Below are 14145 nucleotides of genomic sequence, written 5' to 3'. Positions count from 1 at the left end.
ACCGTGTCCTTGGGAGACTCCCAGCATTCTGCCCTGCTGAACACATGCACGATGCTTCTGGGGTCAGGAGAAGCCTTTGTCTGTGTGCAGAGCAGTGCCTGACTTTTGGGGGACACGCATTGGACTGGAATGAGCCCCCTTAGGAAATCACTTGCCCTCAGTGGTGGTGGAGGAGGAGGAGGATGGCTTCTGCATTTGGGAACTGAGGATCTTAGGCAGAAACACCAAGTCCCTCATGTTCCTGGAGTCTTGTCTGAAGCAGCCCGGGGTGCCTGTCCTGTGGATTCTGACTCCCGCCAGCCATCAGGCCAGGACGTTCACGTAGAGTCTGTTTTCCCAGGGGATCTGGCCAGGGCAGGGTTGGAACCTCCCGCTGGTTCTGGGCCATCCCCATTCCCGGGGTTGGGAATTGCCTTGAGCTAACCAGGAGGAAGGGTGACTTCAGAGCCAGGCTGGGCTTCAGGGGTCCCGCACTCTAACAGGCCTGGTGGAGGGCATGCCGTGTGAAGAGCTGGCAGCCCCCGACCTCTCTGAGGGCCTCCAAGAGCCCACCTGCACATCCCTCCCAGGCCCCTGCAGCCCGGACTGCCAGGTGTTTTGATTCCGCTCCTCACTCATGGCCTCTGCTCAGAAAGGGGGGTTGGACGGGAGCGCGCAAGCCCGGATGTGGGAGTCCCGCCACACCGCCATTGCTCACCAACATTTGGAACTCGTCTTCTTGAGTTTGCTGGTGGTTTTCCACTTGATCCTTCAAGGAGCTCTTCCTCTCGGTGTTTCCTCAAGCACTGACTCAAGACTAAGGGGTTCTCTTTCCTTTCATTGTCTTTAGCCAGAAGTGGATTCCCCTGTCCCACCAGACAGGGGCAGGAGTCAGGAGTCGATGCAGAGCCAGCCCCAAGAGCCCGTCAGCATTCCCCAGACACTGACCAGCACGCTGGAGCACATTGTAGGCCAGCTGGACGTCCTCACCCAGGTAGGCCGTGACGTGAATTCACCCCATCGTCTGCACTTGGCCTGGCATTTGGACCATTTGAAGTTGGCCAGCGAGTGCTGGTTTGTTTGTTTTAATCTGTCAAAACTTTTAGTATTTCGTCTTTTTTTTTTTTTCTCTCCTTAACCACATCACCGTCATCACACCCAACAAGGTTAACGATAATTCCTCAATACCATCCAGTATTCTCAGGGGTCACTTTTAACGGGTTCAGGATGCACAGAGGGAGAAAGAACTAGGTAAGGACCGAGGGGATGCGGGCGGCACATTAAAGAGCCAAGGCGACATCGCTCACGGCTGTGGCCGTGGATCGGGTGCCCAGCTCCCTGGGCCTCCCCATTCCTGCTGTCATTAACTGCGCCAGGCCAGGTCGAGGCCCGCTCGGAGCCGCGAGCTCCTTGCCTCCTGGCTCCCAGGCGGCGACCCCAGCAGGCCCAGTGCAGCTGAACAACCCACCGTCCCTAGACACCGGCAAGTTCCTGGAGGGGAAACGATTGACACAGCTGCCTGCACTGCGCCCCCAGCTCTCCCCCGCGGTACCTGCGTCTCCCGGCAGGGCTGGGAGCTGCAACTGGCTCCCGAGCCCGGCCTACCCGGGTCCCCCGCTCTTCCTGATGCCTGTTCCCGCACCAAGCTCTCAGCACCACGACCTCCGGTTGCTGGGTTTTTAAAAAATATAATTATAATGTACCTATTTTCCAGCCCAAATTAATGAAATAGAAGTGCCTGCCCTGGGCTCCTGGCTTTCAGAGCCATCCGATCCCTGGCCAAGCCACTGGACCCCAAAATCACCAACACTGAATCCTGCCAGGGAGTGCCCACCCAGTGCTGGCCTGGGCCACAACAGAGCTTTGAAAGAAACGCTATCCGTTCATTTGACTCTTCGCTGGGTGGGCACTCCAGGGACGTGCCAGGGAACTGCGTGCAGTGAGTCAAGGCATCCGAGAGCCCAGGCTCTGGGTTCGAGCTTGTACTGCTTCTTACCCTCTGAGCGACCTTGGAGACATCCCTTCGGCTCTCCAAGCCCTGGTGTGTTTATCTGTGAGGAGCCTGCCATGTTTGTGGTCAGCATTAAAGGAGATGAATCTGCAGGAAGTGTTTGACCTGTGCCTGGCCCTAGATAGCTGCTCAGTAGATGTTAGCTGTGGCACTGACCACCCTCATCAGGGAGATCAATGTGGCCCCATCACCACCAGGAGCATAAGTGCATCTGGCAGCTCATAACACAGACTTGCATTGCAGCAATTCCAGTGAGAGCAAAGCGCCCTGACGAGAGGTGGCAGCCAGCACTGCGGGCATGCCCAATGGGGCGTCTTCTGCTGGGGTGGAAGAGCGGTCCTGCAGAGGGAACAGCCTGCCTGCAGGTCTGGAGGGGCCATGGGCACATCCAGGCAACCAGCAGAGCCCAGCACAGCTGACATGGGGCATGTAGGTGGTGGTGGCAGCTGGGCCGAGGCAGGACTTAAAGGTCCTCAGGCCCCTTCCCTCCTGGGCTCTGGGTGCAGACCCCCCCGTCTGTGCTGGCTCACGGCTAGAGGGGGAATGCAAGAGGGAGGCCGAGGACCCTTGGGTCTCTGACGGAGATGGAGCTGAAGTGGCGTGGCGTCCCTTCCCTACCTCTGGATCTGAGGCTAGGTGCGAAAACCTCCTCAACTTTGTGTCCCATGGTCCACGGCGTGTCACAGCATCCCAGCTGGTACTGCACACACTGGACCCACTGAAGGAAGGACATTTGAGGGGAAAGGTCAGGCATCGGTGACTAGGGGATGGTGGGACTATGCGCACATCATACAGACATTGCCGAGAGCCTCTTAGGCCTGGAGGAGGAGGCGTGTGCTGAGAGAGGGAGATGAGCAAAGACGTAGAAAACTTCTCCCACCTCAGAGCCGTCAGAAACTGCCAAGCCTGCCTCATGTTCTTCACAGCCTCGTCAAGTGAGAGTTCAGGGGAGGTGGAATGAATTAGAACTTTATAGGATAAAATTGGAAATTAAGTCTGAGAAGGTAGTTAAAAATAGCCTCATTGGATCCAGAGGAGTATAACACTAGAAACATTTCCTGTCACTGTGTGTTAAGGGCGTACATGGAAGGTTTTTGTTATGTGTTAGCAGTCAGGAGTCTGGTAGTAACTTTGTAAGAAACTGGCATCACAGGGAATAAGTGAAACCTTGGCCTGTGGCCGGGGTCACACCGCTCAGCCCCTTTGCAAATCCAGACAGCACTGCCCCCCCACCAGTGGCCAAGCCCATCAACCAGTCGCCCGCTTTGCATTCCTGAAGGCCACAAAGTGTGGCGTGTTCCTGATGGAGTCAACATATTTTGAGGCAACTTGGGTTCCACAGATGAAGCTCCCAGTTGAGACCTTAGAGTGCAACCTGTTTTCAAAATGGCATGGGGAGGTGTCTGCACGAATTTGCGTACTACCTCGGGCTTGGTCGCCAGTTGTTTTCCAGGCCCACGTCCCCCCCTGGAGTTGGGGCCCTAGCTGAGGTGTTTAGCTCCAGCCAAAGCTGCCCCTCCCGTTGGGACCAGCCTGGCTGCGGGCAGCCCCCTCTCTGGAGGCTCCCCTGAGGCCTAGAGCCGGGTGACCACCGCTGTCCACCCCATGCGGGTAGCTCAGCTGGGGCTCTGCGCCTACTTGGCCTGTGGGTGTTGGCCTCAGATGCTTTCCCCTCAGCGGCGCTCCTCACCCTCCTGGCGTGCGCCTGTGCTCTGGAGGAGCAGAGGTGTCGCGGCCACCCCGACACTGACACCTACTTCAGAGTTCTCTGTCTGAATCATGCTGTTCTCCTCCGTCCCGCCCCATCACTGCCCCTTCCCTCCCCCACAAGAAAGTCTATTTCTAAGCAGCCTCCGAGAGGGACACTGCCTTCTAGGTCCTGTGGGCCTCCGTCCTGAAGAACATCCTTCAGGGAAGAAGCCCAGGGCTGCAGTGGGCAGTGGCCAGGATGTTTACTGAGCAAGTCACAGAGCCTGCCGTCCCAAGTGACAGAAGGCGCTCCGCTCTGGAGGTTCACTGTCCTCAGAGCCTGCCTTCCCGCTCAGCAGGCTGGATGCGGCCCAATGATCGAACCCTCTCTGAAGGTGTGTGGCCCATTTGTCACCCATCTGAAGGCTAAGGACCCGGCCTCAGTCCTCGTCCGTAGCCGCTCTGTGCAAACCAGAGGCCCAGAGGTCAGGCGGCTGAGCAGGCCTGGGGGAAAATGTGGCTCAGAGCTTGTTTGGGTGCAAGTCCTGGCTTTTCCACTTCTAGCTCAGTGACCTTGGGCAAGTCACTTAACCTCTTCGTGCCTCAGTTTCCAGATCCGGGACACAGAGCTGATAATTGCATCCACTTTACGGGCCTCTTGTGTGGATGGGATGTGTCAGCCTGTGTGAAGCTCTTTGAACGGTGCCCAGCAATGCCATGTGCTGCTGACGTGTTCAGTGCTGCTCCTGCTGCTGACCTTGTCACTCTTCAGGGCCTGACTGGCATGGGTGCAGGGGGATCCTCACGACGGCACCAGAAACAGCTCCCCAGTTCCCCCTGCCTCCCTGCCCAGGAGAGCCATTCCCCCGCCCTCACAGCAGGTGTGGAGGGTTCCCTCTGTGCACACGCGTTCACTGAGCCTTTTCTGTGTGTGGGGCCCTGAGCGAGACCCAATCCCACCCTTAGGAGGGCCCAGGACTGAATCTGCTGATGTCAGAGCCAGGCCTCCTAGGAGGAGCAGGCAACCAGGACCGTGGGAGACAACTGGGCAGAGTGTGCCAGACGGGAGTCCCGTGGGCCAGGTGGAGAGGGCCACGAGTCCTTTGGCCTGGGCTAACAGAAGAAGCAGCGTAGGCGTTTGCACTCCTGGTGCGGCCACTGAGCAGGGCAGAGTCGGGCCAGACCCACACTGAGGGTCTGTCATGGAGTAGGGACAGGGACACAGAGAGGTTGGGACCTGGGCTGGGGGTGGAGTTGTCAGGGCCCTCCCCCCAGGAGGTGAGTTCTGCAGCCACCCTGGCTCAGGTTCACGGCAGGAGGGAGGAAGCGGGTGAGGAAACGGGCAGGACAGCACAGCAGTCAGCCCCTGCGATGCCGCTGGGCTCCCGAGGGAGTGAGGCGCTTCCTTTAGCCCCCATGGAAAGCAGACTGCCCCAGGGACATGTGCGGCATCTGAATCCAGCCCTTTAACTCCTGAATTGGGGTTGTGTGGTTTTATTTTTTTAGGAATACCTTTTTAGTAAAGTGCATACATTGTTTTTCAAAAGTGTATTTATTCAGGGAGATAGGATGGGATGACCTTGCAAGGTACACAGCCCTTCGTGCATCTCATGCCCGGACAGGTTCACTCTTTGGGCTGCCCCGGGCTGTCGGGTCTCCCCACAGTGTTGTTTTAGATGGGAAGTCCTCAGAGTGTGGGGATCACTTCCTCATCATAATTTTCCTCCTGATGTTTATCTGAGGCCTGCAACTTTCCAAGGGCTTTCCTCTGCAGCCCTGTGTTATCCTCCTGCCTGGTGCTCACAGGTCACCTCATGCCCGGTGCAGATAGGGTGTTGTGCCTAGATACGGCTTGTGCCTGGACCAGCTCTGGGGTCCACTCAGCCTGGGGCTTCTCCAGGATGCCAGGTGATCCTGAGCTCGACCTGCTGTAGGTCAGAGCTTCCCCAGCTTCCCTTGCTAACCATTGTGTAACCATTCCCTTGCTAACTGTGTAGTTAGGTATGGCTTCATTGAGAAGTTTATCTGCAAACCAAACTTGACCTTTCTGAAAGTTAAGGCCAGAAGCTCTTGCTCAGCCCTCTGTGATCACAGAGTCCAGCAGGCCCGGCCCCTGAGGTCACCAGCCAGAGAGCACACCGCCTTGCCCTGGCCCTTCTTTGTGTGGGGGAACCCCCCCTTGCCCCTGTGAGATTGCTGTTTGGGGCCTCACTGAGCTCCTCGGTACACTGATCCCAGCTGGACCCTGTGTCCTGGGCAACCAGGGTGTGTTTGGCCTTACACGTCCCTATCAGCTGTGGGGAACAGAGGTACCTCGCTTGGGTGTCAGGGCTGCTCTGCTCAGCCCAGTGAGCCACTGCCCATTAACCTGGGCGTACTTGCCCTCCTGGTCTTGAGGGCCAACTCCACTGCTCATCACCTGGGTGACCTTGGGCAGGTAATGTTGCTCCCCAGAGCCTCAGCTTCCTCGCATGTAAAGTGGGGACAGCCAAGCCTGCTCGTGTCCTCTGAGCACTATGGTGAAGCTCTGGATTACCTGGGTGTGCTAGGTCGATGTTCTCCAAGGGTCAGTGTGGGAAAACACCAGTGTGGTCAGGTGACACAGGAGTGGACATTCCACGCATGTCTGTAACTGCTGGAGTCCCATGAATGCTTTTGAGCTGCCAGTGAGATCTAGTGGTCTGACTAGGCATTAGGATGAGAGGGAGACAAAGAGGAGGTCTTTCTCAACGTCCAGGAAGGCCCAGGAGGAGGGCCCAGGAGGTGACGAGAGGGACTGGGTGCCTGGGGACTGTTGAAAATCAGGGGTGGGTCGTGGGGCCCATTAGATGCGGTCCTTGAACCCAGACCCAGGCATTGGGGCCAGGATTGAAGCTCTTCAAAGATGTATATATATATATCTTGTGACAGCCATCCTCTGAATTGAGTTACCGTAATGGTTGTGGGGGAAATAGATTTCCTAACGATGGGATTTAGGTTTTTCTTTGGGTGACTTTTTGGTTTTCAAAACCCCTTATGGGAATTCTCAAAAGCAGCTAGGGCTGAGGTCACAAGTATGGGTGCTGGGAGCCGTGTGTGTGCCCCCCCCTTCCTCTCGGGAGCCTGTCCTGGGCCCCACCTTCTCCCCTCCCCATCTGGGGAGAACACACACCTGTCCTGCCGCCACCCTGGTCACTGTCCTGCTGGACCCAGTCTTCTGTCCAGTCTTCCAGTCTTCCACTGTCCCAGTCTTCTCTTCCTGAGATAGATGGCTCAATCCCAGAGGCCTGCAGGAGTCAGAGCAAAGCTCAGACCAGGAGTTAGAAGCCGCAGATGCTCTGGCACAGCCTTGCCTCTTCCTGAGAAAGCCATGGTTTCCTCCTCCACTGAGGGGAAACTTGAGGCCCTGCCCATCTGTCTGCCCTCTGGGGTGGGCAGCAGAGGTCAGCGTCTCAGGTGGGGCCGGGACTGCTCTTAGGGCCTTCTTTCCATGAGTCGCCCCTCCCCTCCACCCCTGGCCGGGCCCCTCCCCTTGTGGCCACTCCAACAGGAGGGGCTCCCCAGTGGACCCCTGCCAGTCCTGCCTGCTTGGTGATGGGCATTCAGAGGCCCTGACCTTTCCCCTGGTGTTCTTCTGGGGGTTCTGCCAAGTGATTTAGGGTCCCTCTCGCAGGTGCTGGGACGGTCACCAGTGAGCAGGGAGAGGCTGTTTTCACAGCCAGAGTCCCCTGGGAGCTCACCTCCCGCCTTGGCTCCCTTCACTTCCTTCACCAGCTCCTGAGTGACAGAGGTTGGGTGGTGTCTGGAAGTTGCAGGGGCCCTGGGTCTTCCTCGAGGGCGAGGGTGTGGGCGTGGGGCGTGGCACGGCAATGTGGGCGGTACCCGGGAGCTAGGGAGGCTGCAGTGCGGGGCCTGGGCCCGGCAGGCGGCCGGTGGTTTCGCCTCAGAAGCCCACAGCAAAGTTATTTTTGACTCCGATTTCACGTCTTGCTGCTTTTTAAAAATACCAAGCCATGAAATTCCTGCTCCAACTGTGTTTTCTCATGGCAGCTGTGCTTGAGGCTGGCCACAGCAAGGCTGTGATGTCACACATTCAGGTTCCTGTGACTCACTGGGGGCCGATGGGCTCGGGGACCGGAACATGTGCGCCGTGGGAAGCAGCCGCGGGCAGGCCACCCAGCCCTGTGGTTTAAAGGTCCAGGTTGTTGCAGCGCTGCTGACCAAACTCAACAAGGATAAGGATTTTGGCCTGTTTGCTTTGGGGAGTTGGATAGAGTGACCCATTGCTTCAAGACGCCCTGCCCCAGCCCCCCAAGTTCCTGGCGGTTTCCTATCTGATGGGCTGCTCGGGTGAGGCATCCCACACAGGGAAGGTGGGAATACTGGGCAGGCCCGGTGTGGGCCGAGCTGCCTGACCATTCTCAGGGGCCCTCGGGGTCCCTCTTTCCCGGACGGACCAGCTGTTGTTTGTGGAAAGAGACTCCAGGCTTTAGAGCAGTTCTGCCATTTTCCCTGGGGGCGGATACTCCCAGGTGTGCCCAGATGGAACTTGTCGGGATGGTGTGCAGTGAAAGCACCTCCCCGCCCTCCGCAAGTAATCCTCTTTTGTGAGGTGTGTGCAGCCCTCCCAACGGCGCTCACACACCCAGGCAGGACCGCAGGGGTGATTGTTGCTGGTTTCCGCAAGAGCGGGCCCTCCCTCCACAGCAGCCTATCTTGCCACTTAGCCTTGACCGTGTATAATGTATAATCCCAAGTGGGTTTAGCCAGCCTCCTCTTCCTGGATATTTAAGGGCTGCCCTTGGGCCAGAGTCGACTTCAGGACAGCCGGACCTCCTGCCACTTGGGGTTTGGAGACTTGTTTTTCCTCTGTTAAGAGCCTGCTTCCTGGGGACAAGGGACTGAAGACACTCTGTTAGACACTTGGGGTCTGACTCTAGCCAGTTGCAGAGGGGCTGGGCCCTGGCCCTTCCCCAGCCCTGTTGCTCATTTTGACAGTTTATCCAGAGGCTTCTCTGGCTTTGCAAATGCAGAGGCATGGGGAGTACCAAGTCAGGGCCAGTGTGCTGGCAGCAGTCAAAGACGGGGCGAGCTTGTGTTTATTATTGCGTGAGGGGCTGGATGGCAGCTCCGTATTCTATCCTGTCTGCGGTCGTGGCAAAAAGCACCCCCTCCCCAAAGAAGCTGCAGATGGAAGGCCCCTGCCCACCAGATGGGCTCGGGATGGCTGCGGTTACCTCTGGGGCCTGGGAACATTCACGGTCTTATGAGATTTCCCCTGTGAGGCCCAGAGCAGGCCTGGAGCTGGGGGCTGGGGAGCAGAGGCTGGAGCGGGAGATCTAGGAGAGCTAGGCCCATGCAGGGACATCTCCTTCAGACTGACTCTGGATGATTCTGAGAGGAGGGAGGAAGGGGACCCAGGCGATTTGCTCTCACTGCTCTGGGGACCCAAGGGCCCTCCAAAGAAGGGTCGAGCACAGGCCACAAGAAGGGGCCTACGAGTCTTCTGGTTGTGACAGGCAGCCTCAAACGGGCCTACATGGCTCTGAGATTAACCAAGCCCCAGCTGCCCCATGGCCACTTGGCGCCCTTCTGCATGAAGCGCCGTGAGAGCTGGGTCGGGAAAGACTGCAGTCGGGCCTGCCATTTCCCTCCGCCCGCTCTGCAGAGGGCCCTTTCTGGGCCTGGACTGTTGGTACAGACCCTCACTGTACCCACGGTAGCCTCAGCTCTGTGGGAGGAGAAAAAACGGAAAGGAGCTTTGAACTCAGCAGAGCGTGGCATTTGGGGGAGCGATTCTGTTCCCCCCATTCTGATCTGGGCCTAGGTGGTAGCTCCAGAAAACCAGCCAAGATGAGAGGCTGGGTCTCCCACTGTGGCTCAGCAGGCATTCCGCAGGGCAGGGGGAGCCTGTGAGCCTTCGTCCCTGAGGTGGGACTGTTGGACAGGGGCCACAGTCTGACTTGCCAGGCTGCACTGAGTTTTTCCGGGCCTCCAACAAGCTACCAAGCAGTCTCTGACTTGTGATGGTTGTGTTTTATCGGGTGCTGGCAAATTAACTATTTTATATGGATTGCTAAAAAAGTGAGCATCTGAAGAAAGGGGATACTGAAGGTGGTCAAGGCCAAGGTTCATGCCCCGCTGTCAGCCCTGTTTGGACTTACCCTGGAGCCAGAGTACAGCTGAGCAGTGACTGGCATCCTGCACCTTGGGGCCTGTCCCTGTCAGACACTTGCCTTCCCTGGTGGCGTGCCCATGGCTGGCAGAGAGATGAGCTTGAACCCAGGCCAGGGTCGGTGTGGCGGGGGCTGTGGCTCAGGTCTTCCTCCTGGTGTGGGTAGCACCCCACGGGGCCCTGCAGCATCCGGTTTTGATGGATGTTGGTGAGTGGCCCCACTTTTAATAGCTTCTCCTTTGGGGGTAAGCAGTAATATGGAAAAGCCTGCATTTATTTAAAAGGAGTTGCTATAAAGCCATAAGGAAAGTAAATTAGCCAAGATTCCTTAATGTCATAGCTAATCCACCAATAGAAAATAGTGTCCCATGCACTTCCCGAAGAGAGCTAATCCTCGTTAGAGGTGGGGGCTGGGGGATGCAGAAACGCCCAAGAAATCCTATATCCCTGAGACAATGTGAAGCAGAAACATGGACCTCTGGGCTCAAGGGACAAAAGCTCATTTGTGTTGTTGGCAGCAGACTGGGGGGTGACGAGAGGTGGTTAAAAAGACAGTTACTGAGCCCAGAGAGGTTGCAAGGAATTTCTGTAGAAACTTGTTTTTCTGTGCATCAGCTGTGTGTGATGCTGGACAAGTTAACATGTCAGACGTCAGCATGAGCGGGAATCTCCACTCCTCCCCCTCTGAAGTTTAGGCCCCGAAACTTTTAGTCCTCATCAAATCGGCATGAGGTGGGGAGGGGAGGAACTGGGCTGCTTCCTGGATTCCTACCCCACTTTGCGCACCCCTACTTCCTGCTGAGGCCAGGAGGCTTCCTCCCTCCCAAGGCCATCTGGCGGTGGCCCTTCGGGCTCCAGCCTGCCCACCCTCCACTCCCTCCTCTGCCAGCCCCTCAAGCCCACCAGGCCCAAGGCCCAAGCTGGGGGGAATGTTCCTCACCAGCCAGCCAGGCTCATCCCCAGAGTAGGGCTGCCCCAGGCCCGGGGAACCTGGACTGGCTGGTGCAGGACCGGCCTCCTCTGCATTCCCATGGCACTCAGGGTCTGGCTTGTGTCCATCCAGCACTCATTGTGCACATGTGATGTGCCAGCAGCTGGGCCTGGGAGCAGGAAGACAGTGGTGAGCGAGAATAGACAGAAACCCCTGTCCTCGTGGGGCTGGCACTCTGATGGCTGTCAGCAGGTCGCTCGAGGGCCAGCGTTCACAACTCTGACTCGAAGGCCCCTGTACCACAGACCTTCAGGCGCTGGGCCGAGGCTGGGGCTGAGAGGCAGAGCCTTTGGTGGTAGGAAGAGCTGGGTCCAGACCAGCAACCCCAGGGAGATGGGCTGGCCCCTCCGGCCCCCATTCACCCCTGACATGTGGCAACGGGCTGGCCAGGGCACCATCAGCAAGCCAGGGCCCTGCGTGTGTGTACACACACGTGCACGAACACCGAGAGCCAGAGCCAGAGCTGCCAGGAGACAAGGCAGAGCCAGGCAGGCGCTGAGCCCAGCAGCCCCACTTTGTTTTGATAGCTCACAAGACCCCACAGCAAAGAGATTCCCCTTTTGTTGCATCTGTTTTAGATCTTTAGAATCTGAGTGAAGTCAAAACCCTTCTACAAGGGAGATTAATTCCACACTGTTCCATCTTTGCAGTGAAACCATAGGAAAGTTAGACATTCTGTGCGGCACTGTCGAGACAGGGGCGTTGAGCCAATGGCCAGCCCCTGGATGTTTCCCACAGCCTGGCACAAGTGCCCCCAGTGGCATGGCTGGGTGACTGTGCCCTCGCCCTGAGACCCAGGGCACCTGGGACCCCCTACCCCCCAGGAATCTGACTCCTGTGTTGGGGGAAGGGGGCTGGGGTGCCCCAGCCCCTCTGGGGAGACCGCCTGGAGGAGCCAGAATCAACCATAAGCCTGGAAATGATTAAAAGGAACTTTCCGTCACAGGAGAACTTGAAGAAGCAGCCAGACCACCACGTGCCCTGATGGCTCAGGCCCTCCGAGGCCTGACCGCAGGCCACCTTCTTTGGAGCCTCATCAAGCCCCACCTGTGCCTAGGGCCGCCCCCTCAAACAGCCCAGAGCTTAGCCATGGCCCCTGTGAGCTGGGGGAGCCATGTTGCCCACGGTGCATCCCTGCCCAGAGCATGTGCCATGTAAATAGTAGCTATTAATAAAGTGTTGGGTTGGCCAAACAGTTCGTTTGGGTTTTTCCATAAGATGTTATGGAAAAACCCGAACGCACTTTTTTTTTCGCCAACCCTATTACGATGGCTCTACAAGAGGTGCATTGCACAGATGAGGAATCTGAACCCCTGGTCAGGTAACTTGCCCAAGACCACTCAGCAAGTTAGTGATCAAGTTCAGATTTGAGCCCAGGCAGTACAGCTCCAGAGCCTGTGCTCTTACCACCTGGGACAAAGGTGGGGACCAGGAGTCACTCTGACAGCATTTTCTAAGGCCCACACCTGTGTCACAACCAGGTGAGAGAGGAGGAGGGCAGGGACCCGAGCACTGGGGGGTGGGAAGGGGGGGATGAGGGGGACTTCTTGGGGGAGCAGGGCCAGAGTGGGGCTTCGAGTAGGTGGGCTTTGGGCAGGGAGAGCAGTAGTGACAGGCAACGCAGGCCTTGAGTGCCATGTGAATGCCACATCCAGGAGTCTGGCCTTTCTTCCTGAGCTCTTGAACAGAAAAGGAATATAGCAGAAGCAGCGTGGAGGGCAAGGAGGTGAGGAGTCACCAGGAAGCTGAGGCAAAAGGATGGGGACTGAGAAGAGGCAGTCACCAAGTGGGACGTGCCTGGGGTCCTCAGCACTCACTGTATATTGGGGGCCCTGGGGTCCTGGGTCAGGCGAGGAGACCCCTTGGGCAGAGCTGTGATGCGACTACCGCGCCCAGCCTGACACAGCAGCCAGAGGGGGCTTGGACATTCCCTGCACCCTCGTCAGCCCTTCCTGCGGCCTCCCCGACCTGCTCCAGTGCCCTTCCATGCTCACCATTCCCACTGCCCTCCCCCGGCCTTCTCCCAGGTGCTGCCTCTGCCCTACATGCGTCCCTTCTTTCAGCCTGACCTTCTCCCCACGCTGTAGCAGGTGTATGCTTGTGTGGCACTCCTACCCCCAACCGTTTCCACCCTCTTGCCCCACTGCCCCTTTTGCCCCATTCGGACACTGAGGTCCCAGTCTCCTGGCTTCCTGAGACTGCCATCCCAGAGCAGTTTTAGTTCCCCCTTGCCACAAGGCAGAGTGCTAGAGGGGGCACGTGGCTGGATGTCAGCTCTCTGCTTCCATCGTCAGTTTGTTTCTGGCCCAGCCACCCTGTTCACCTCTGTGCAAACTGTCTTCCATGTTCCAGGGAGGCCCAGGAGGGCCTTTCAACCATAGAAACCAATACCACTCACCTAAGAGGGGCCCCATGCACCCTGTGGGGCTCTGCTTAGAGCAGGAAGTGGCCATGGAAGTGCCCTGGCTGGGGGAGTGGGGTCTGCTGGGAAGAAGGGTTGCCTGCAGAGCTGGACAGCGTTGGGGAGTGTGGTGGGAAGGCCTGGAGTGAGTGAGGCCTGCACACGTGGCAGCATTTCATAAGGAACTAGCCCAAGAGCTGAGAAATGTGGAGAGAACGGCTGGCTGGTCACCCTCATTCTTTTCCCTTCCTCCAAAATGTTTTTCACTATCAGTCGTGGCAGCTTTGCCAAAAGCCCGCCCAGATAGGACTGGTACTGCATCCCATCAGTGCCTGGAAGCCCCTCAGAGCCAGAGTCTCTCGTTGCTGCATGTGATGGGCACCTGACAAGTGTGAGAGTGGATGATGATGTCAGGAGGGCTCGTGAGGGTTCTGTGGCCCCTCAGAGCTTTGTAGAAGTTATGGCTCCAGTTTTCCTGCTACATTTGCACACCAGTATGTGCAAGAGACCTTCAATAAAGGTGGCGGCAGCAGTGGCTCTGGAAGGAGGAACAGCTGCTGGAAGGGACCTGGCTCCGGGGGTGCGCTTTGGTCCGTTTCTGAAGTGCCAGTTCACCCTCTGTGGTTTCACCACCTGTTGTGAAACTAGGTAGCCATGATCCGTTCCCAGGCTGAGCCCCTTCTCCCAGAGTCCACTCTGGATCCAGTGCTTGGAAAAGTGGCCACGGGCATGCAGGAGCACCATCCTCCCTGGCTGTCCCTGCTCAGATTTGTGAATCTGGTGAGGCAGTGCTAGGGAGTGGAGGCGTCCCATTCCTGTCCCTTTTTGGGTAAGGGCCCTGGGACCCCTCCTACATCTTCCTTGTGACCGCTGTACTCTCTTCCCTGTTCAATCACTCCAAACCAACCACACTGGCCTCC

The 14145-nt window shown here is 57.6% G+C and overlaps 1 protein-coding gene across 1 annotated transcript in view; it reads left to right on the top strand.

Annotated features, from left to right (window-relative positions):
• Positions 1–14145, top strand: part of POC1A (POC1 centriolar protein A) — a 76422-nt gene that overhangs the window by 54381 nt on the left and 7896 nt on the right. The window contains exon 10 of the mRNA XM_033865085.2: positions 830–973. Coding sequence (XP_033720976.1) covers positions 830–973 — 144 coding nt within the window. The remainder of the gene's footprint in view (positions 1–829; positions 974–14145) is intronic.

Source organism: Tursiops truncatus, chromosome 10 (assembly GCF_011762595.2).
Source record: "Tursiops truncatus isolate mTurTru1 chromosome 10, mTurTru1.mat.Y, whole genome shotgun sequence".
NCBI lineage: Eukaryota > Metazoa > Chordata > Mammalia > Artiodactyla > Delphinidae > Tursiops > Tursiops truncatus.
The sequence above is the reverse complement of the archived record's forward strand: the minus strand, read 5'-3'. Positions and strand labels throughout refer to the sequence as shown.